Here is a 24,302-nt window from a genome sequence, read left to right as displayed (position 1 = left end):
AAAGAATGGTGGGGCTTTTAGGGAATTGCAGAGGGCTGAGCTTGGAAGTTAGTTCTCTTGGTCCAGCAAGAGCTCTTGGGATATGTGTGTCCATCAGTGATTTTGTGTGCACATGTGCTGGAATGGAGGAATATAACAGAAACAGAGTGTTGGTGTGTCTGTTTGTGTACATATGTAGATGCATGTGTGAATGTATGTGTGTGTATGTGCACATGTGTGTGTAGTGGCTGGGATGGGGGAGTAGAGCAGAAACAGGGATGGACTGAGGGAGCAAGTACTGGCCTAAAAAGAGGTGTCATTTACCCCACTGGACCATCAATGGAGTCATCACACCTGATAAGCCAAGAAAAGAAGCCAAGGTCAGGATACCATTCTCATGGTCACAGGCCCAGGCCTCATGTGCAGGTGGCCTGTAAAATCAGAATCATACAAACCAAGCTTCCTCCTTCCAGAGGAGACTCACGTACAAGTAAACTGTTCACCTCTTCACCTAGACTTGACAGTCCGGGCCTGCTTCAGTCCAGGCCTGAATCTGGAAGCTGATGGAAGTTTTCACGGCTATGAGGATGCTCTAGAGTCCCAACAGAGAACGGGGTGGACTTGGGAAGATTATGGGAAAACAGCAAGCAAGTGAGGAAAAGCTCCTCTGTGGAATGGGAGGAGCCCCCACCCCAGGGCTAGGAAGAGCCCAGCTGAAAGGCTGGGAAGGAGACCCCATCTCCCGATGGGCTTGGCACCTGGTCCCTCTGGACCCAATGACTTATGAACCTGCCACTTGCCACAAGAGGCTAAGAATGTTCCAGCAGCCTTGGAGACCTAGTAGAATCCTTCAAAGAATTTGTTTTCACCTTTCTGGTGACCTTGTATTTTCTTTTTAATAAAAAAGAAAAATCTGCATGAAGTTTGCAGGAAAAGATTGGGAGACCGTGGTGATTAAGAGCGCTTGCTGCTCTTGCAGAGGCCTTGGGTTCAACTCCCAGTGCTCACACTGGGGACCTCATGACAGCTGTGATTCCATTCAAGGGATCTGGTGTCCTCTTCTGGCCACTGTGGGCACTGGGATGCATGTGGTGCACATAAACTCACACAGGCATGTATACATATACAAAAAATAAATTATAAATACACATGATATAAATATATAAAATAATATTTTATTTTATAAGAACACCCACGTTATTGGCCCTCAGGATGTTTTCTCAGAGAACAACCAATACAAGGTTAGGAAAGGTGACCCTTGGGTGCTGCTTCTTGAACCTGAATACTCAGGAGGGAAGAGACATCCAGCGCAGGGGCTCACCAGGTGCATTTCCAGGAAAGGGCTTGTGGAAGAACTTCCCCTTACAACACAAACACTCTTGGGCTGGAAAGGGTAGTCAGGCTAGGAGGCATGGACAAGTGGAATGAACCCAACATCTCCTGCGCCCTTTTGCTTCCATGCACAGTAAGTATGAGGGAGGGACAGGCCATGCACACCCTCACACACCATGGCTCTTATTCACTCTCCCTGTCCAAGACTACACACCTGCCCAGGCCATGACTGCACCATGATGCTGGCTCTGGCAGATGCCAGTCCTGTGCACACCCGCTCCACAGATCTCGCTCTGCTCTTAGCTAACTGGCCTGCTGTGCACAGCCCACCTGAGGGAGGAGGGATGAGGACTGTGGGTCGCAAATGGAGAACTGGGATGTCCAGTGGCCTGGCTTGAAAAAAAACATGACACATTGATCTTTCAAAATTCTTGCTTTTCTGGAACGATCAAAGGATGAAAAGTGGACATTTGCTATGGCCAAATCAGAAGGCAGAGAGAAGAAGGTGGAAGGGAGTGCAGCCTTCCTGTTGGCCAAGCGTGAACCTGCTCTTTGTGTGGGCTGGTGGACACCGTGTGCAGCGCCAAGCCTGCTGCCACCCAGGAGAAGACAAGGGACTCACCGGCCAGGGCAGCTGTGTCCCCCAGTCTTCCACAGCCTTCCCTGAACTTCAGTTCCTCCAGCTGTGAGTTAACTGGCTCACAAAGAAGCTATTTTTACGGTGTTATTTTTACTCTTTCCATGATACTAACTTGTTTCACCCATGATTGAGGAAATATCCACGGTGATAAACAGCGATTAAGAAACCAGCAGTAGTCAAGACCTGTGCAGTGCCAACTCCCTACAGTTTCTGTAACGAGCTGGGACCCTTAAAGCAGGAACTTCGTCTGCCCTGGCTCTGGAGGAAGCAGTCTGAAATGAGTGTGTGGCGGGGCTGTGACCGCTCTGGAGGCTCTAGAGGACTTCTCTTTCATCTTCTAGATCTGACAACTTGAGTCATCCAATGACCTGTGGCAGCATGCTCCTGCTCTGCCTGCCTGCGTCGTGCATGCCCTTTCCCTGCGTCCTCGTGTGTTTTTCCTTGCTGTCCATTGACTCAGGGGTGTAGTGTCTTTGCAGTGGGGCCTCACCGTCAAGGTCCAGAGGGAAACCAAGAGCATTGGCAGTAGCCTGGAATGTTTGGAGGTCTATGGGACCTCACTGCCCAACGTTGCTAAAAGAGATGACCAACTCCTGGCACTGGGCTTTTTATTTGTTTGCTGGTGGTGTCTAGTAAGGGCTTTGCTACCCTGTTACAGGGTGGCTCCATTTAAATTTCATATGGGAGCTTCTACAGTAATAATGGCTGTACTTTGGCAGTAATAAAGTCATTTTCGTATGGCGTCTTCAAGAGATATTCAGTGTTAGTTCTCTTTGCTCTCCCATTTCCTCCCCCAGTTAACCCTTCCCTCTCCACTAACCTCCTTTAAGGCTTTCTGCCACCGTGTTCTAGCTCTCTTTCCTTGAAACTCCCGCCATAGCCTTTTACTAATTTCCTGACCTCTATGGGGAGTCCAAATGAAACATACATATATGAGGATTTACTCACGGATGAGAGAAGACATGTACTGCCTGTCTCTCTGGGTCTGGGTCACCTCCCTCAGAATGGCTGCTTTTAGCTTCACCCATTTACCTGAGAATTTTACAATTTCATTTTTCTTAATACCTGAGTAATATTCCGTTGCATAAATGTATCACATTTTCATGATCCATTCATCAGTAATGGAAATCTAGGGTGTTTCCATTTCTTGGCTACTGTGAGTTAGCTGCAGTGAACTTGGATGAGCAGGTCTGTCTGTAAGAGGATATACAGTCCTTGGTGTATGTGCCCAACAGTGGTTTGGTGAATCATGTGCCAAATCGATTTCTAGCTTTTTGAATACTGTTTCCCATAGTGGCTGCACCAGTCTGTACTCCCACCAGCAGGGAATAGTGCTCCCTTTTCCCCATATCCATGAATTTGTCAACTTTTGTTTTGTTATTTTTTTTATAATCTTAGCCATTTTGACTGGAGTAAGAATTAATCTCAAAGAAGTTTTAATTTGCATATCCCTGATTGCAAAGGCTGTTGAGAATTTTAAAAAGCATTTCAGAGCCATTTGTAGTTCAACCTCTGAGAATTCATTTTTTTTTTTTTGAGACAGCCCTAGCTGTCTTGGAACTCACTATATAAACAAGGTTGTCCTCAAACTCTCAGAGATCCGCCCACCTCTGCCTTCCTAGTGCTGGGATTAAAGACAGGCACCACCATACTCGGCTTCTACTTAGGTTTATGCCTCATCTTCAATTGGGTTGTTTTCTTGATGTGTAGTTTTTTGAGTTCTTTGTGTTGTCTAGATAAAACCCTTGTATATATAGTTGGTAAAGATTTTTTTCATATTTTGTAGGCTGCCTCTTCACTCAAATGCTGGTGTCCTTTGCTGTACAAAAGGTTTTTATTTTCTAATGTCCCATTTATTAATTGTTGGCCATAATGGCTACACTACCAGGATCCTGTTTAAAAAGCACTTTCCTGTGTCAATGAGATGGTGAGGTATGTTTCTTGGCGGCAGCAAAACGATGGATTCTGTTTTCTAATCAAATCTGTTAGTGTCTTGTTGTGGAGGAATTGAGACCGTTGTTGAAAGATGTATATTAATTCCTGCAATTTTGTTTGCTTTCGTGTTTTCTCAGACATCTCAATCTGAAGAGAGAGGTTACAGGGAACAAATTAACAAGACCAAGACAAGTAATCAAAAGATACCCGAGCCCCTCATCTCTCACCCAGCCCCAACATCCCGCTTTCATACAAGTCCCTTCTCCCATCCAGACCTCTGTCTTCTTCTGTAACCCACTTAGTTTAACGAGGGCCATCTGTCTGACCACTGGAGCCTGGCAGGCTCAACCTGTGGATCTGCAGCTGAAAACGATGATAGCTCTTTGAAATGATTATGTAATAGGTGTAATGAAAACTCAGGAGTCAGAAATGGAGATAAAGACCTGGTAAATGCAAGGACAGAGGATAGTCATTTGGCTGACTCTCTCTCCACGTTTTTTTCTGATCCACCAGCCCTGGAATACTTTTTCCTCTCTCCCTGTCCTCTCTGGCAGACCTCCTAAGTCCTCCAAGAACTCTATGGCTAGTCCTGGTCAACCAATCGCTGACTTGGTGCTTTGATTTAAGGTGGTTTATTGGCACAGGAGGTTGGCTGCATGAACAATTCTCCCACAACATTTCTGTTTTTTTTTTTGTCTAAAAAGGAAAGGTTTTAACTCTAACCATGTGAAATTATATATACTAAGAATAATTATCAAGTAAGAAATATATCCACAATGTCTAGTTCATTAATATTTGCCAAATTCGGAGAAAATATTCTATTATCTATCTTAATCTTGGTGAGTCCAAAGTTTTGTACCTAATTTACTTTCTATCATAACTAAGGAAAATTGTAACTCTAACTATCTAATCTTTAACCCCATCAGAGATCCAAGAAGCATATAACATTACCTGAGTAAACAGGAAGTGCAGAGCCAACAACTTCCAAAACTAAGAAAGGACAGAGACATCCGGCTGCCTGGACAGTCACCCCAAGGTTCCTCTGCAATGTCGGGTGTAGGTGGGCTTTTCTGTCACCAGTTCACTCCCAAAATCATCACACATAGACTTATTATTAATTATAAATGCTTGGCTGATAACATAGGCCTGTTACTAACCAGCTCTTTCAACTTAAATTAGCCCATACTTTTAACCTACATTTTACCTTTTTTTTTCAGCACGGCATGTTCATCTCCTACTTCCTTGGCATCTGGCCGGGGAATCTGCCCTCCTCTGTGCCCTCTTTCTGTCCACAAGCTAATCTTTACCTGCCTAGCTCTTGGCCATTTAACCCCTTTCCAAACCAATCCAAGTGTCAAATCTTCACAGTGTACCAAGGGATTATCCCACAGCAGTTGGGGCATCCATCTTCAGCCTACAGGCCTAGAATACCTGACAGACTTTACTGTGAAGCAGGAATTTTGAGGGACTGACCTACTTTGTCTTGACAAAGTTTGGTAGTTGCCTTATTTTGTGTCCAGCTTGTCCATTTTGGACAGCATACTGTCAGCAGTTGAGGCAAGGACAGTTTCTTTGCCCAATGACTAACTTTGCCATAAATGAAGCAAACTCCTCATGGAGGTTCTTCAGTGCCCATCATCGTCTCTGAAGTAGATTGGTGCTGCCAGGAGTAGATGTGTCTCACTGCCATGAAAAGTCTTAGGTTATTAAAACATCTTAAGTGCCATATTCTGTAGGTATCTGAAGTGTTTGAAGATCCCCTATCTAAAATATATCTCTGTTTAATCTTGAAAACAAACCTAACATGGTCACAGATTTGATTATTAGAGATGACTAACTACTAACCTGTATTTCTGAATTATACATTACATTTTAAATGAGCTGCTTAGGTACAATACCTTAAATAAGAATAGAAACATATATACAGTATGACAAAAATAACCTTAAATTTGTATCCATATACAAAAATATTTTATTTTTTTTTTTTTTTTTTTTTTATCGGTAACAGTCTTTTATTTTTTTTTTTTTATTTTAATTTATTTATTTATTAAGAATTTCTGCCTCGTCCCCACAACCGCTTCCCGTTTCCCTCCCCCTCCCCCGATCAAGTCCCCCCCCCCCTCATCTGCTCGAAGAGCAATCAGGGTTCCCTGACCTGTGGGAAGCCCAAGGACTGTCCACCTCTATCCAGGTCTCCTAAGGTGAGCATTCAAACTGCCTAGGCTCCCACAAAGCCAGTACGTGCAGTAGGATCAAAAACCCACTGCAATTGTTCTTGAGTTCTCAGTATTCCTCATTGTCCGCTATATTCAGCTAGTCTGGATTTATCCCATGCTTTTTCAGACCTAGGCCAGCTGGCCTTGGTGAGATCCCAATAGAACATCCCCATTGTCTTAGTGTGTGGGTGCACCCCTCGTGGTCCTGAGTTCCTTGCTCGTGCTCCGTCTCCTTCTGCTCCTGATTTGGACCTTGAGATTTCTGTCCGGTGCTCCCGTGTGGGTCTCTGTCTCTGTCTCCTTTCATCGCCTGATGAAGGTTAATATTCCTGAGGATGCCTATGTGTTTGTCTTTGGATTCACCTTATTTAGCTTCTCTAGGAACATGAATTATAGGCTCAATGTCCTTTATTTATGGCTAGAAACCAAATATGAGTGAGTACATCCCATGTTCCTCTTTTTGGGTCTGGCTTACCTCACTCAGGATAGTGTTTTCTATTTCCATCCATTTGTATGCAAAATTCAAGAAGTCCTTGTTTTTTACTGCTGAGTAATACTCTAATATGTATATATTCCATACTTTCTTCATCCATTCTTCCGTTGAAGGGCATCTAGGTTGTTTCCAGGTTCTGGCTATTACAAACAATGCTGCCATGAACATAGTTGAGCATATACTTTTGTTGTATGATAGGGCCTCTCTTGGGTATATTCCCAAGAGTGGTATTGCTGGATCCAGGGGTAGGTTGATCCCGAATTTCCTGAGAAACCGAAACACTGCTTTCCAGAGTGGTTGCACAAGTTTGCATTCCCACCAGCAATGGGTGAGTGTACCCCTTTCTCCACAACCTCTCCAGCAAAGGCTATCATTGGTGTTTTTGATTTTAGCCATTCTGACAGGTGTAAGGTGGTATCTTAAAGTTGTCTTGATTTGCATTTCCCTGATCGCTAAGGAAGTTGAGCATGACCTTAAGTGTCTTTTGGCCATTTGAAGTTCTTCTGTTGAGAATTCTCTGTTCAGATCAGTGCCCCATTTTATAATTGGGTTGATTAGCCTTTTACGGTCTAGTTTCTTGAGTTCTTTATATATTTTGGAGATCAAACCTTTGTCAGTTGCAGGGTTGGTGAAGATCTTCTCCCAGTCAGTGGGTTGTCTTTTTGTCTTAGTGACAGTGTCCTTTGCTTTACAGAAGCTTCTCAGCCTCAGGAAGTCCCATTTATTCAATGATGCCCTTAGTGTCTGTGCTGCTGGTGTTATACATAGGAAGTGGTCTCCTGTGCCCATGTGCTGTAGAGTACTTCCCACTTTCTCTTCTATCAGGTTCAGTGTGTTCGGACTGATATTGAGGTCTTTAATCCATTTGGATTTGAGTTTTGTGCATGGTGATAGATATGGATCTATTTTCATTCTTCTACAGATTGACATCCAGTTTTGCCAGCACCATTTGTTGAAGATGCTCTCTTTTTTCCATTGTATACTTTTAGCTCCTTTATCGAAGATCAGGTGTTCATAGGTTTGTGGGTTAATGTCAGGGTCTTCTATTCGATTCCATTGGTCGACTTCTCTGTTTTTATGCCAATACCAAGCTGTTTTCAATACTGTAGCTCTGTAATAGAGTTTGAAGTCAGGGATGGTAATGCCTCCAGACAATCCTTTATTGTATAAGATTGTTTTGGCTATCCTGGGTTTTTTGTTTTTCCATATAAAGTTGATTATTGTCTTCTCCAGATCTGTGAAGAATTTTGATGGGATTTTGATGGGGATTGCATTGAATCTATAGATTGCTTTTGGTAGAATTGCCATTTTTACTATGTTGGTCCTCCCAATCCAAGAGCAAGGGAGGTCTTTCCATTTTCTGGTGTCTTCTTCAATTTCTTTCTTCAAAGACTTATAGTTCTTGTCAAGTAGATCTTTCACTTCCTTGGTCAGGGTTACCCCAAGGTATTTTATGCTATTTGTGGCTATCGTGAAAGGTGATGCTTCTCTGATTTCCCTCTCTGCTTCCTTATCCTTGGTGTATAGGAAGGCAACTGATTTTTTGGAGTTGATCTTGTATCCTGCCACGTTACTAAAGCTGTTTATCAGCTGTAGGAGTTCTTTGGTAGAATTTTTGGGGTCGCTTATGTACACTATCATATCATCTGCAAATAACGAAAGCTTAACTTCTTCCTTTCCAATACGAATCCCCTTGATTTCCTTATGTTGTCTTATTGCTATTGCTAGAATTTCAAGCACTATATTGAAGAGGTATGGCGAGAGTGGACATCCTTGTCGTGTTCCTGATTTTAGTGGGATGGCTTTGAGTTTTTCTCCGTTCAATTTAATGTTAGCTGTTGGCTTGCTGTAAATAGCTTTTATTATATTTAGGTAGGACCCTTGTATCCCTATTCTCTCCAAGACCTTTATCATAAAGGGGTGTTGAATTTTGTCGAATGCTTTTTCCGCATCTAGTGAAATGATCATATGGTTTTTTTCTTTCAGTTTATTTATATGGTGGATTACATTGATAGATTTGCGTATGTTGAACCAGCCCTGCATCTCTGGGATGAAGCCTACTTGATCATAATGGATAATTTTTCTTATGTGTTCTTGGATTCGGTTTGCCATTATTTTATTGAAGATTTTTGCGTCGATGTTCATGAGTGAGATCGGTCTGTAATTCTCTTTCTTGGTTGGGTCTTTTTGTGGTTTTGGTATCAGGGTAACTGTAGCTTCATAAAAGGAATTTGGCAATGACTCTTCTGATTCTATATTGTGAAATACCTTAAGGAGTATAGGTATTAATTCTTCTTGGAAGTTCTGGTAGAATTCTGCATTGAAACCATCTGGTCCTGGGCTTTTTTTCGAAGGGAGATTTTTGATAACCATTTCTAATTCTTCGCGAGAAACCGGTCTATTTAGATCATTCACCTGGTCTTGATTTAGCTTTGGTATATGATACTTATTTAAAAAAATGTCCATTTCTTTTGTATTTTCCAGTTTTGTGGCATACAGGCTTTTGTAGTAAGATCTAATGATTCTCTGAATTTCCTCTGTGTCTGTGGTTATGTCCCCCTTTTCATTTCTGATCTTATTTATTTGCGTGTTCTCTCTCTGTCGTTTAATTAGTTTGGATAGGGGTTTGTCGATCTTGTTGATTTTCTCCAAGAACCAGCTTTTTGTTTCATTGATTCTTTGGACTGTTTTCTGTGTTTCTATTTTGTTGATTTCAGCCCTCAGTTTTATTATTTCCAGTCTTCTACTTCTCCTGGGCGCGTCTGCTTCTTTTTTTTCTAGAGCTTTCAGGTGTGTTTTTAAGTCCCCAATGTATGCATTCTCCGTTTTCTTTAAGTGGGCACTTAGTGCTATGAACTTTCCTCTTAGCACTGCTTTCATTGTGTCCCATAGGTTTGAGTATGTTGTCCCTTTATTTTCATTAAATTCAAGGAAGACTTTAATTTCTTTCTTGATTTCTTCCTTGACCCAGGCGTGGTTCAGTAGTTGACTGTTCAGTTTCCATGAGTTTGTCGGTTTTTTGGGGGCAGCGTGGTTGTTGCCTTCTAACTTTAATCCGTGATGATCTGATAAGACACAGGTGGACACTGAGATTTTTTTGTATCTGTGGAGGTTTCCTTTGTTTCCGAGTATGTGGTCAATTTTTGAGAAGGTTCCATGAGCTGCAGAGAAGAAGGTATATTCTTTCCTATTTGGGTGGAATGTTCTATAGATGTCTGTTAAGTCCATTTGCTTCATTACCTCCAATAATTCTCTTAATTCTCTATTAGGTTTCTGTCTGATTGACCTGTCCCTTGGAGAGAGAGGTGTGTTGAAGTCTCCTACTACTAGTGTGTGTGGTTTGATGTCTGCCTTGAGTTCTAGTAATATTTCTTTTACATAAGTAGGTGCTTTTATATTGGGGGCGTATATATTCAGGATTGAGACGTCCTCCTGATGAATTGTTCCTGTTATGAGTATAAAGTGACCGTCTCGGTCTCTTCTGATTGATTTTAGTTTGAAGTCAGTTTTGTTAGAAATTAGTATGGCCACACCTGCTTTTTTCTTAGGACCATTTGCTTGAAACACCTTTTCCCAACCCTTTACTCTGAGTAGGTGCCTGTCTTTGTGGTTGAGATGTGTTTCTTGCAAACAGCAGAATGTTGGATCCTGTTTTCGTATCCAATCTTTTAGCCTGTGCCTTTTTATAGGTGAATTGAGCCCATTAATATTAAGTGATATTAATGACCAGTGGTTGTTTACTCCGGTTATTCTTATTGCTTTTGGTAGTAGAGATTGTGTGTCTCCTTTCTTTGAGATGTGCTCGTGAAGGGCCATTAGATGCCTGGGTTATTGTAGGCAGTGTTGGCAGTGGTGGATTCCTTGGGTTGCGATTTTCCTTCTATTACTTTCTGTAGGGCTGGATTTGTGGCTACGTATTGTTTAAATTTGTTCTTATCCTGGAATGTCTTGTTTTCTCCGTTGATAGTGAACGATAGCTTGGCTGGGTATAGTAGTTTGGGTTTGCATCCATGGTCTCTTAGCTTCTGCAGAACCTCTATCCAGGACCTTCTGGCTTTCATAGTTTCCATCGAGAAGTCAGGTGTAAGTCTGATCGGTTTACCTTTATAAGTTACTTGCCCTTTTTCTTTTGCAGCTCTTAATATTCTTTCTTTAACCTGTATATTTTGTGTTTTGATTATTATATGGCGAGGAGATGTTTTTCTTTGATCCAGTCTGTTTGGTGTTCTGTATGCTTCTTGAATATTTAAATGAATATCTTTCTTTAAGTTGGGAAAGTTTTCTTCCATAATTTTGTTGAAAATATTTTCTGAGCCTTTGAGCTGTGACTCTTCTCCTTCTTCTATTCCTATTATTCTTAGGTTTGGTTTTTTTATTGTGTCCCATAGTTCCTGAATGTTTTGTGTTGAGAATTTGTTGGCTTTGCTGTTTTCTTTGATCTGTTCGTTTATTTTCTCTATGGTGTCCTCAGCATCTGAGAGTCTTTCTTCTAGCTCTTGGATTCTATTGATTATGCTTGTTTCTGTAGACTCAGCTCGTTGGCCTAGATTTTCCATATCCAGCTGGTCCTCAGTTTGTATTTTCTTCTTTGCCTTCATTTCAGTTTTCAATTCTTGAACTGTTTCCATTACCTGTTTGATGGTTTTTTCTTGGTTTCCCAGGGTATCATGTACGTATTTACTCATTTCTTCAAACTTTTTGTTGTACTTCTCATCCATTTCTATAAGGGCATTTTTTACATGTTGTTTAAGGGACTCTATTATCTTCATAAAGTCGATTTTTTCCACTTCTTCTGTGTTAGGTTGTTCAAATACTTCTGTTGTAAGATCATTGGGTTCAGATGTTTTCATGTTGTTTTTCGGATTATTGGGTGAGTTCTTGCCTTGGCGCCTGCCCATCTCCTCCTATTGATCCTATCCAATGGATCCTTTAGAAACCGGATCAGGTTTCCCTCTTTGATTCAATTGTAGTAGGGCGATCTGCTCTCCTTATTGCAGCCTGTCCCAGCTGCTTGGGTCTGGCCACCGCTCAGCCGCGTCTGGCGCTGCCGCCGTGCTGCCGCCGCCGCTGCGCCGCGTCTGGCGCCGCCGCCGCTGCGCCTCCGTGCGTCTGGCGCCGCCGCCGCTGCGCCTCCGTGCGTCTGGCGCCGCCGCCGCTGCGCCTCCGTGCGTCTGGCGCCGCCGCCGCTGCGCCTCCGTGCGTCTGGCGCCGCCGCCGCTGCGCCTCCGTGCGTCTGGCGCCGCCGCCGCTGCGCCTCCGTGCGTCTGGCGCCGCCGCCGCTGCGCCTCCGTGCGTCTGGCGCCGCCGCCGCTGCGCCTCCGTGCGTCTGGCGCCGCCGCCGCTGCGCCTCCGTGCGTCTGGCGCCGCCGCCGCTGCGCCTCCGTGCGTCTGGCGCCGCCGCCGCTGCGCCTCCGTGCGTCTGGCGCCTCCGCCGCTGCCCAAAAATATTTTAAATAGGAGTAGAAGCATATATAGAGTATGTTAAAAAATAACCTTAAATTTGTATTAATATACAAAAAATATAAAATATTGAGGCTAGTGATTGTTCAAAAGTATACTCAATGATCCACCCTTTTATCCCATCATTTCTGTGCTATATTCCCCCCTTTCCCCTTCAGAAAGAGATCCCTGAATCTAATCTCCATTGTTCATCTTTTTTCCTGACCATGACCAATAGCAACTTGTAACCAAGTCCTTTAAATGATGACAAACATCCAATGAATGACCCAAAACCATTCACCCCACCTCTTGGGAATGTGGGCCTTGTGTTCTCAAAATGACTTCCTGTTGTCAGGGACTCTGAGAATATGGAGATAATGGTCAAGTCCTGGGAAAGTTAGCTGTATCTTTTGTTGTCCAGTCTCTGTATAATGGGAAAGTATAGGGCTTATCTGAATTCTTGACTAGTAGTAGTCTGTGAGGCTGGACCATCTCAGCTAGCAACTTTGAAGTTGTTTTAGATGCAGAATTTTGAGAAAACTGAAACAGGCATTCTGGGAGGCTGGAACACCTGGGCTACTTGTCTTTGTTGGTGTTTACTCCTTTTGTTCTGAAAACACATAAACTTTTAAAGGTAACATATTCATCTGCATTAACACATGCGTGGAATGTGTGGTGTGCACAAGTCAGCTAAAGATGATTTTTGGTTTTATGTTTGAGCAGATAAAAAGCATCCATCAGTTTTATGTGTCCGTTTGGACTGTATAACCAAACTGCTATGTAAATCTCCATCCATGCCATGTGACAGGTACATGTGGCATGTACTATTAGTCATGAGAACTCTGTAGCCAACAAGATTTGTCATATCCCATCCAGTCTCAGGACTATTCCCACAGTAGAGGGATCAGCATATATGTCACCTGTGTGTAGTCTTCCCTAGTTTCTTTTTTCATGTCGGTAGTCAAGATTTTCAGGAGGTCTCCCCCAATCAAATCTGATCTCTATTCACTTTGAAGGAACCCATAGCTTTTTGTCTCTTGTGGAAACAAAAGCATAACCTCTCCCCACACAACATGTTTTCTGACTTTCACTTTGAAGTTAAGACATTCTTAAACTACAGAGGTTGGTTTAATTTGGCAGTTTCTATAATGCAATGTCTCAGCAGCTATTGCTTTTTGTACATTAGCGTTTAAAAAATTCAAATTGAACGAAACACCATACAAGATCGAGACACCCTGTGTATTTCCCATCTTTATGTAACTTGTTTTTAAATACTACTTTACTCTTTCTTTAGAAACTTTATTATTTTAAATTATTTTTTTCTATGACTGTCTATGCCCATTTTCTTTTAGTTCTTCAGTATCTAAGCACGTTTTTAAATTTACTGCACATTTTTAGAGGTTTTCTGTATCTGGACCTGGGGCTACTAAGCACTTGCAGTGTTCTCTTACTGCATTAGACAAATCTTAAACTACCATGTAGACCTTCGAACGGCTCAGCTTAGCATATGGTGCTGGCTCATGGCGCTGGCTGGCGGCTGGCTCCAGCCTGCAGGCAATGGCTGGTAGCCTTGTATCTGTACACTGAAGTCTACCCAAGATACTGCAGTCACCCGGAATCCTTGCCAGGAAGCCGTATTGGATTCCATGTTCAGGACCTTTTTAAAAACATTTTCAGGCCGTATGTGCATATACATGGCCTGACATTGGGCGCCAAGTGAAATGGTTACTTAAATTGTTTCAGTATAATAAAAACTCAGGAGTCAGAAATTGAGATAAAGACCTGATAAATCCAAGGAAAGTGGAGAGTCGTTTGACTGACCCTCTCTCCATATTTTCCCAACTCACCAACCCTGGAAATCCTCTCTCCTTCCTCTCTCTCCATGTCCTCTCTCACAGGCCTCCTAAATCCTCTAAGGACTCTAAGGCTAATCCTGATCAGTCAATCCCTGGTTCCGCCCTTTAATTTAAAAGTGGCTTTATCGGCACAGGGATTTGCTGCACAAATAATTCTCCTACAACAGCTCTTCCCTGAGAATTCACTGGCAGCCATTAATTCAGCAGTTGTGGGAGCCTCTCCCCTTCCTTGTCTGACTGGTGACAAGCCCAGTTTACTTTCTTTATTCTTTTCTTTTCTCCTTTTTTCTTTTTCTTTTGGTTCTGTTCGTGACAGGGTTTCTCCATAGCTTTGGTGTCTGTCCTGGAACTAGCTTCTTGTAGACCAGGCTGGCCTCGAACTCACAGAGATCCGCCTGCCTCTGCCTCCTGAGTGCTGGAATTAAAGGCCTGCGCCACCACCATCAGCAATAAGCCCAGTTTTCTGCAGGCCCAGTGGAGGCATCTGCAGCTGCTGTGATAACCATGATGCAAGGCTGTGTCCTGACCAGAAGGCAGCATCCCATGTCCTTCTCCCCATTTTCCAGCAACCGTCCCCCACCCCAGGCAACCCTTTTGTAATGTCCCCTGAGCCCAGTATCCCATGGCCTTCTCCCCATCTTCCAGCAACCCTCCTCCACCCCAGACAACGCTTTTGTATTGTCCCCTGAGCCCAGTATCCCATGGCCTTCTCCCCATCTTCCAGCAACCCTCACCCACCCCTTTTGTAATGTCCCCTGAGCCTTAGAGGAGTCGGAATGAATGCTCTGGTGAGGGATGGGCATCCAATCCTCATTTACTCTTGGCGTCTGGAGCAGCCATGAGTCTCTGTATTGACTGATGTTCACTAGCAAGGAAAGCTTCCCTGAGGAAGTCTGGAATTAACTTTTTCACTTTGTTTTGTTTATTTCAAGACAGGATTTCTCTGTGTAGCCCTGACTGTCCTGGAACTCTATTTACAGGTGGCCTTGAACTCAGCAATCCACCTGCCTCTGCCTTCTGAGTGCTGGGATTAAAGGTGTGTTCCACCACCATTTGATGATGAGATTAGTTTTATCAATGGGCATAAAGATAAATATTTAGAAAGCAATTTGGAGCTGTATCAACTCAGCTACACAATGACACTAAGTTGTCCCCTGGGGTCCACGACTTTCTCAATCATGGGTTTTTAACTGGATTTATAGATTAGTAGTTCAGATCCAAACAAAGATGGCTTAGGGAGTTCACAATTTAGCTCACTACAAGACCTTGATATGTGCAGATTACCAGTGCTGTGTGAAATGTCTGGTATTTGCACAGACTCCAGGATCCCCAGGGATGCTAAAACAGCTACAGGATTTAGTGTTTGGTTTAATATGAGGAGTCTGATGGCCAAGAGGTGAGGTTTGGGTGTAAAGGCCATGGCCACCTGTACTGGCCAGTTTTTATGTCAACAGGACACAAGACAGAGTCATTTCAGAAGACTCCTTTGGAAAAATGTCTCCATCAGACTGGCCTGTGGGAAAGCCTGATCTACATTTTCTTGGTTGATGATTGATGTGGGAGGGCCCAGCCCACTGTGTGCCATATCTAATCAGGATGCTATAGGGAAAGCAGGTTGAGCAAGCCACAAAGGAGCAAGCCAGTAAGCAACACCCCTCTATGGTCTCTGCATCAGCTTCTGCCGCCAGGTTCCTGGCCTGTTTGAGTTTCTGTCCTGACTTCCTTTGGGGATGGGTTGTGATGTGGAAGAGTGAGCTGAGATAAACCCTTTCCTCCTCCAGTTGCTTTTGGTCACGCGTTTCATCCCAGCAATAGAAACACTAACTAAGCCCCTCTAGTGAGGCGGAGCCCCTGAGCTCTGTTTCCTTTGCTCGTCAAGAGAACTCTTCAGAGGAGTGCCGTGAAGTCATGGCATGGGAGCTGGTACTCTTGTTGTTTTGGTTTTTGGAGACAGGGTCTCGCTTTGTAGCCAAGGCTAGCTAGCCTGGAACTCACTATCCTCCTGTCCCAGTCTCTTGAGGCCTAGGCTTGCAAGAGTATACTATATGGTGGCTACTTCTGCCTGCTCTCTGAGGTCACCAGAGATCTGTCACCTCTGAGATAAGCTCTCTCTAAGGTCCCTCATAAGTTGACCTTGGTACCCATGTGGTGCTCTGTGTCCCCTCTTTCCTGCAGAGAACCAGCCTTTGTTTCCGTGTTTCTGCCCCCACTTGGGATCCTGGGGCTGACAGAAGTGCCTGGAATCTGCTGCTGGGGGTGGGAGGGGTGGCCTCACCTCCATGGCAGACTGTCTGGCAGCTTCATGTCCCCAAGAGTACCTGGTGATGGTGTCCGGCTGCGGAGCTGTTTGAGTGTCCCAGTGTGCCAGGGATTCTGCACGCACCACAGCCACCATTAGCATCCCAGGGTTGGTGCAGCTGCTCTTCTCTGTTTTAATTGCTGTTGTTTTCTTCTCCTTCCTGTCCTACATCACTGCTTCATGGGAAAGTATGTAAAACCTAGTGTAGACAGCAAACAGGCTCCTCTAAGTGGCTCCGTGAGAATCTGCTGCAGTTCAGGGGCTCAAATCATGTCTCCTCAATATTAAGATAGTGTCTCCTTCTTGGGACTCCTAAGGCACCTGCTAGCAACCCACTAGAGAAGGCCTGGTCTCCACACAAGTGCCTCAAAAAATGCAAACATATCCCCTGATTCCTCACACTGGCCACTCAAAGTGGCTCATATCTGTAATCCCAGCACTCTGAAGACTGGGGCAGGAAGTTCACACAAGGTTAAGGCCAGCCTCAGCTACATAATGAGTTCAAGGTTAGCTTGGACTACACGTGGTGAGACCCTATCTTAGATAAAACAAGCAACAAACCCACATGGAACTTTATTTACATTAAAACAAGGAATAAAACCAGGTCAAAGGATATCACCAGTACTGCTCAGAACTTGAATTTTGGTTGTTACACAAGTAATACATATGCATGTTTACACACACACACACACACACACACACACACACTGCACACACACACCAGGAAGAAGCCCATCTTCCCAGCAGGGACAGAAACTTCGTGAACAATTCTGCATTGCACTGACTGAAAGTAGGCAGCCTGTGGTACTTCTGGGGGAACTCTGGGTAGAAGAGCACCGGTTAGGAGGCAGGAGAGTGATACAGCTACTCAGCAGACTGTACAGTTGTATCTCTGTGTGTGTGTCTAGGCATGACTCTAGAATGATCGATCTGATGGTCAGACATGATTCTGCCAGACATCAAGGAGGATGTCCATCAGTCCCTGGTGAAGGCTGAGTGCAGGAGGCAGGAGGCAGGACCACAGCAGGTAAAGCGGTGGAGGAAGGCTCCCTGGGGATAAACCAGACCACCACCTAAGTGAAAGGGTCTTGGTCCCCAAACCAGGTCACCTGCAGAAGAGAGATCCCTGGCCCCTCTGACATACCCTTCACAGCTCCAGCTCCCATGCCTTTGTCTCCCTGTTCCTTTTGAGGGAAGCCCTCCTTAGCCCTTAAATCTCACAGAGAACCCCCACCTTGTTCCTTGGCAGTCAGTTACCTCATACAACCTTCCCCAGTTCCTACTTAACTCCTTTGGTTTAGAACAGCAAAGAAAGCTCCAGTGTTTAGACAGGCAGAACCGGGCATCCCAATGGACTCCCCAGGAAATGACTTTGGGGGCTTTAAACCCTCTGGGTCTCACATTCCCCTCCCAGGAGCTCTTCCCCAAACAAATGCAAACACATCTAGTGTGGAACAAAAGGAACCTTCAAGACCAGTCTCTGGTCCCCAGTGCGGAGCCGCCCTCTCCATCCCAGCTGAAGCAGCTGGCCAGTCGCAATCTCTTACTGTTTCTGCTGTGTAAAATGGAGGCAATCCTGTCTTCTTGGTCATGCTGTAGGCCAGATGGACCGGGTGTGGAAAGGCTTTGATGTTGACAAGGTCCCAGCCAGGTTTCTTGGAGAGGCTGCTGCTGTGACAGCTGGTGCCACACTGTCCCCCAGCTTCTCATCTCTGGGGTTGGGTTGGCCATCCCCAGGCCTGGGCTTGTTCTTGTACTCTGTATGCAGTCCTGAGAAGCAGCACGAGGGGAGCTCTCAATGCATAGCCATTGAGTTTGCTTCCCCACAGCAGTAAAAGACATCACCAGACACCCAGTCCCCAGTCACCTACAAATGTCCTCTCTTCTCTACCCTCACTGGCCAGGTGTTGCCAGCTGTCTTCCCTCTGTCTGTCTCCTCCATCTCCACACTGGGGTCAGTGAGCACTTTGCACATCAGCAGAACTCTTAGCCATGCTCCCTTCTTCCTTTCTGCCCTCTGAGCAGCTGGGTGTTCTCTGGGAGATTTTAATCAGACCCTGCCTGGTCAGCTTCTTGTCTAGTTCCCTTGGTGGTATCCTATGAGACTTAGAATGAGACCAACTCATTGACCTCATCTCTGGAAAGTTCTGAACATGCTCTTCAAGGAGGCCTTCACATCTGCCCTTGCCACCGCCTGAGTGTGATGCCTTCTCTGCCATCTCCACACATTTGTCCCCGTTCAGACTTTCCTCGGCCACCCACTCATTCATTCATGCATGCATTCATTCACTGTTTCCTACCACCAGAATGTAAGTTTTCTCTTATTCACTCAATCTCTAGTGCATAGAGTATTTCTCAATGGGTGTTTAATTCATATTTGTTGAATGAATGAATGAACAAATGTGGTCCACTGAGATACAGTGATATAACAAGAATGTGTGTTTGCACCCTGCCCCCAGTTCCCAGCACAGAGCTCCTTACACTTTGATGTTCTCTGAGACACAAGCTAAGGTGCAGTTTTGGTTCTGATATTTGGCCTTTGTCCTTGATACCTGACACAGAGTTCCTAGTCACAGGAATGTTGCTTGCTTTAATTGAACATTCCTTAGTAGGCTCGTGTATGCGGACTGGTCACCAGAAAAACAAAAAACAAAACAAAACAACAACAACAACAAAAACCAAACAAACCATAACTGGAAGCTTGGAAGCTTGCAATATTCAAGTACATTCTTCATTTCTGCACAGGAAATTCTAATTTCCATTAAGAAGATGCAATGAGGGATGGCTCAGCAGGTTAGGTGCTTGCTGCCAAGCCTGGTGACCTGATCTCAATCTCTGAAACTCACATGGTGGAAGGAGAGAGAGCCAAGTCCTGCAGATTGTCCTCAGACCTCCACAGGAGCATCGTGGCATGCATGCCCTCCCCCCACCCAAGTATAATAAGTAAGCAGAAATTGTTATAGGGGAAAAGGCGTTCCCACTGGGCATGCGGACTGAACAGGTCTCCTCTACCTGCCCTGAGTCCCTAAGGTATATAATGCCATATAAATCTACCAGGACAGAGCAAATATAGGATGGGGCGTGAGAGATCTCAGCAAGTGCTTGGAAGACGGAAGTGGAAAGAACAGGTGTGTGTGGCTTAGCAGATCTAAAAAGGCTGGGTCCTCAGGTTACAAGGAGAGGTCACAGGCAGCGTGAAAACTGATGCCAAAGCACCTGGAAAATACAGGAGTCAGCAGAACTGGGAAGTAGGTGAAAGGTCATGTGAGTAACCTGTCAGACCCCAAGATCTTCTCTATCCACATTAAATATGAGCACAGAGTAGTTCTGAAGACTTGAGAGCACCTGGCCTAGTACAGGGTGGAGGCTAGAGGGTCCCGTGACAGATGCTGGACCAAAAGGTAGAGTTGGGGACAAAGAAACTAAACAAACATCTGCACACCAGCCCATATGTTCAGACCCAACATGCTGCCCCGACTGTGCCCCCAGAAACCTGGGGAGAAGGTTGAAAACATTTATTTCAGCCCAAGAGAAGAGTTACCAAACGGCAGGCTACTGACATTCAAATGACATTTGTGAAACCCTAATGGAATAACCCTCTCCCGCCACCCCAGTGGGGGACCTCACTCAAGCCTCCAGATTCCAGTGCCTTTGGTTGTCTATGGAAGAAAAGTCGGATCACCAGATGTGTGAGCAAAGAGCCCCAGAGAGAGAACAGACACACAGGGAGAAACACTTGGAGAAGCTGGAGTGACAGCTATGTGAGATTCTGACCTTCTAATCTAAGGTGGTTATGCTCTGCAGGGGTGTGTGTGTGTGTGTGTGTGTGTGTGTGTGTGCTGGGTGTGTGTAGTGTCCCTGCAAGCATCAGTGAAATGATCTGCAAAGAAGCAAGAGGGAAAACTCAGTTCAGCTGGACTTAGCCAGGCTGGATCAAACTTTTGGAGATTGATGCCAGGTCATTTGTTATAAGCTTATTTAAACACAGTACTATTTGGGAGAAGTTTCCTGGTGTAATAGAATCCCTGGTACATAACGAGGAATGATTGCATTGAAACTCAACTCAAAGTACATGTCATTTCTTCCAAGAAGATGGGTTCTAGAGATAGGCTACATGTATTAGTTTAAGAGGCTAGGGAAAGATCTGGCATGGCCTCGGGCATACAGATAACACAGAGGTCATTTAAGCCACTAGCCTAGCATTCCTGTTTCCTCTGGTCCTCTGTGGGCACAAGGGCCTTTGTGCCCCCAACACTGCTCATCAACAAGCATGTGTTGCTTCATGATTTAAATTACTTTATACTGTCAGGTGTGGCGGTGCATGCTCTTAATCCCAGCCTCCCGCACTCAGAAGCATGGACAGGAAGATCTATCTCTGTGAGTTCAAGGTCAGTCTGGTCTACACAGTAAGTTCTAGGCCATCCAGGGCTACAGAGTAAGACCCTGTCTCAAAACAAACTAACAAAAAATACCAAAACTGAAAATACCTTCATTCTAATCAGTTGACCTAAAAATTGGGTCAAGCAAGATAAATTTTAGAAATCTGCTACATAATTATGTAATTATAGTTAGTTATTGTGTATTGTACATCTGCTAAGAAGATCTATCTCATATTAAGTGTTTTATTGCAAAAATAAAAACAATATTGCACCTATTTGTCAAATGTCTTCTAGTGCGGCAGTTTGAACGAGAACGGCCCCTATAGGCCCCTATAGGCTGATGTGTTTGAATATTTGACTCCCATTTGGGGGCACTCTCTGCCTTCTGCTTTCGGTTTGAGATGTGAGTTCTTCATCTCACCTTATGGACTCTAATCCCTAGAATAATAAGCCTAATTAAGTGCTTTCTTTCATAAGTTGCCTTGGTCATGGTGTTTTATTATAGCAATAAAAGAGTAACTAAAACGAATGAAGAGTTTGGTACCAGGGAGTGTAATATTGCTGTGGCAGACCCAACAGTGCTATTTTTTTAATATGGAAGACTTAGGACTAAAAACAAAAAAGTAGTTGAACACTGTAAGCATTGCTTCAGGGGCCATCCTAGTAGGATCCCGGAAGACGGCATTGCTGAGAGCAGTGTGTACTACTGGCCCAGTTCAAGAGGTTTCATAGAGGACAGTATTAGCAACTGGGCTAGCAGATGTTTTGTGATATTTTGGCAAAGAATGTGGCTATCTTCTAAAGTTTATTTAAAAGTAATGGGCTGATTTCTTTGGCAGAGGATATTTCAAGACAGCCTAATGCTACGTGGTCCTTAGAATTGAGGGCATGTTCCTCAGAAATGTACCTCCCAGTCCCATTCCATTGACATGGCTCTCAAATTGAGATGCCTGGGTGGAACGGGGGCCTATAACTGAACCCAAGCTGTCAATCCTAAAGAAAGTAGTTGCAGAACAGCTAAAGATGGGACACATAGAGCTGACTACAAGTAAACCTAATGCTCCATATTTGTTATTTCCAAGAGAACAGGACACTACCACCTCCTGCAGGATCTATGTCCAAAAAGTTAATGGCTCACTCACGAGGCTAGAGATCTACTACAGAAGGTGGTGGCCATTCTAGCTACCTCCAGCCTGCAACGCCACGATCCTCAGAAGCCCTTGTTGGCAATGATCCTCTGGACGCCCAGTGGTTTTTTGGGAGCATTATGGCTATCTGGGTCCCTATTATGGATACATCAAGCACATTTTGATCTGTGCAAAGTCACCTAAGTTTGATTAATCCTTTCCACTTGGCCTTATAATAGATACCTGCTCCTCCTTTGTTTGTGCTCTTGCCCTTTCTGGATAGAAAGCCATCAATGCTATCAAGGCCCTTAAGTCAATCATGGTAGTTATGTGGGTACTTTGGGCACTAATGACTGACGATGTCCCTGCCTATGCCTCTCAACAATTCAATGACTTTCTGGGGTCCTGGAAGATTTCCCATACCATTGGCATCCCCTACAATCCAGAGGGACAAACCATTGTGGAGAGGACAAACAGGGCTCTTAAGGAACTTTTGGCCAGGACTATCTCTCCAGAGGCTGGGAGAGATCCTCATCTGGCCTTAACAAAGGTCCTTTTCCATGTGAACTTTCTCAGTTTTGATGACAAGGGGCTCAGCCCAGCCTGCAAGCACTGGGTGTCTCTACTAAGGTGCATACCCCTGCTCCTGGTAAAATGGAGAGATCTTACTCACTCCAATGGCAGCTGCCAACTCCCCTGCTAACTTGTGGGTTAAGGGTATGTTTGTGGTTTTCCTCAGACTGCCATGATACCGATATGGGTCCTGGTAAGAGATGCACACCCAGCCATGGATCAGTTTGCTTCCACCAAGGAGGGAATAATTCAGAATGGGTGTAATGCATAGACTTCCCTTTCTTGCTCTCATTGCCCCCTCCAAACAAATTAATTTATTATTAGAGGGAGAAATTGACATTTTAAATACCTTGATGAGCCTCAATTGTGACCCTTGCTTTTCCTCATTTTGTATGATGCCTTTTGACATGAGGACTGTTAGTTCAGCATGCCAGGAGCTGGCTAAATATATTAAGGGCCCATGGTCAACTAAGTTTCTATTTTATTCATTATAGCTAACAAAATTTTCTTTTCAATTATATCAGATAAGGGCAGAGGTTATGGCCTTTGACTCTTCATTTTTTGAAAAAGTTATGCATAATATAAAAAGACAATTTGATCCCTCCTGGATGCCCACATGTGCCTTAATTGGCAGGGTGGTGTTGTTAATTCTTATTTTTTTAACATCTCTTGTAGCATATTCAACAGTAGTAGGCAGCGACTGGGCAGCTCTTTAGGTGTTACTGGCCCTCAGCATCCCTTTAGCAGTCCTTCGCAGGAGGTTATGCATGCCTGGATATCTGAAGTTCACAAGGCTACCACCCAGTCTCCCCACCCTGGCAACTCTCCAGGAATGAACGCTCTTCAAGGGACAGTAATCAATGATGGGTTAGAGCTTGTTCAGCTGGCCAACGTAAGATAGGCACAGTCCAGTCACTGAGCCATCCCGAGGTGGGGTCAACAAGAACTATGGCTCTCACTGAGCACTTACGTAATAAATAAAAAGGGCCTGGCGGTGGTGCCTTTAATCCTAGAACTTGGGAGGCAGAGACAGGAGGATCCATGTGAACTCAGGGGGACAGCCATGCCTGGCACAGCATCCACGTGATTCTGGCTGTAGGATCATGAAGGTTACAAGGGTAAATGGTTGTAGAATCTTCCTCTGAGGGTAAGAAATACCACTGAGGCTAGGCAACTTGTGACAGGGCAAGCACTACATGAAGGCCCTGGAAGGATGAGAGGCCAAGAGGCCATTGTGTGAAGTTGTAAAGTCTGCATTGTGTTGGAGACCCCCAAGATGTTAGAGGTACCAGAGTCATGAGACCTGTACACGTTGAGTGAGACCAGCACACAAGAGAGATAAATCTTTCAGGCAACAAACCTGGAAGGGTAGAACCATCAAAGCTTTTGACATGGGACATGGAGTTAGGGATTTGGCATTTGCTGAGCTGGATTTCAGTCTTGCTTTGGTCCAGTATTTCCTCCCCAAGCCCTGACTCCTCCCTTTTGTGATGGGAATGCATATTCTGTGCCACTGTGTTTAGTTTGCTTTTAATTTTGTAGTGGGTTGTAGTTAAGAGATTGCCTGAGTTCAGACAAGACTTTAAGACTTTGGACTTTGAAATGGTGTTGGGACTGGAAGACTAGGGGACCTTTGAAGCTGGACTAACTGCATTTTGCATTATGATATGACCATGAACCTATGGGGGTCAGGGAGTGGAATGTGACAGTCTGGATGACTATAGTCCCCAGAGGCTGATATATGTAAATACTTGGTCTCCACTTGGCAGAACTGTTTGAGAAGGGTTAGGAGCTGTGGTCTTATTGGAAGAATGCTACTGAGAGCAGGAGTTGAGGGTTCAAAAGACTGGGGGCATCCCTGGTATAGCCTCTGCATGGGGTTTGAGATGTGAGCTCTCAGCTATTCCTGCCACCAAGCCTTCGCTATACCTTCATAGCCATCCTGAACCAGAAACCCTATTAAACGCTTCCTTCTCTAAGTTGCTTTGGTCAGTGTTTTACCATAGCAACAGAAAAGTAACTAGTGCACAGGTA

At 44.5% G+C, this 24,302-nt stretch overlaps 1 protein-coding gene across 1 annotated transcript in view; it reads right to left on the bottom strand.

Annotated features, from left to right (window-relative positions):
- Positions 1 to 24,302, bottom strand: part of Chit1 (chitinase 1) — a 47,446-nt gene that overhangs the window by 10,843 nt on the left and 12,301 nt on the right. The window contains 1 exon segment of the mRNA XM_041648679.1: positions 304 to 333. Coding sequence (XP_041504613.1) covers positions 304 to 333 — 30 coding nt within the window.

The sequence above is a fragment of the Microtus oregoni genome, unplaced genomic scaffold (assembly GCF_018167655.1).
Source record: "Microtus oregoni isolate MIOR12 unplaced genomic scaffold, Mior012 000003F_ref0000135, whole genome shotgun sequence".
NCBI classification, from domain to species: Eukaryota; Metazoa; Chordata; class Mammalia; order Rodentia; family Cricetidae; genus Microtus; species Microtus oregoni.
Note: the sequence above shows the minus strand (reverse complement) of the source record. Positions and strands in the feature narration are given on the sequence as shown.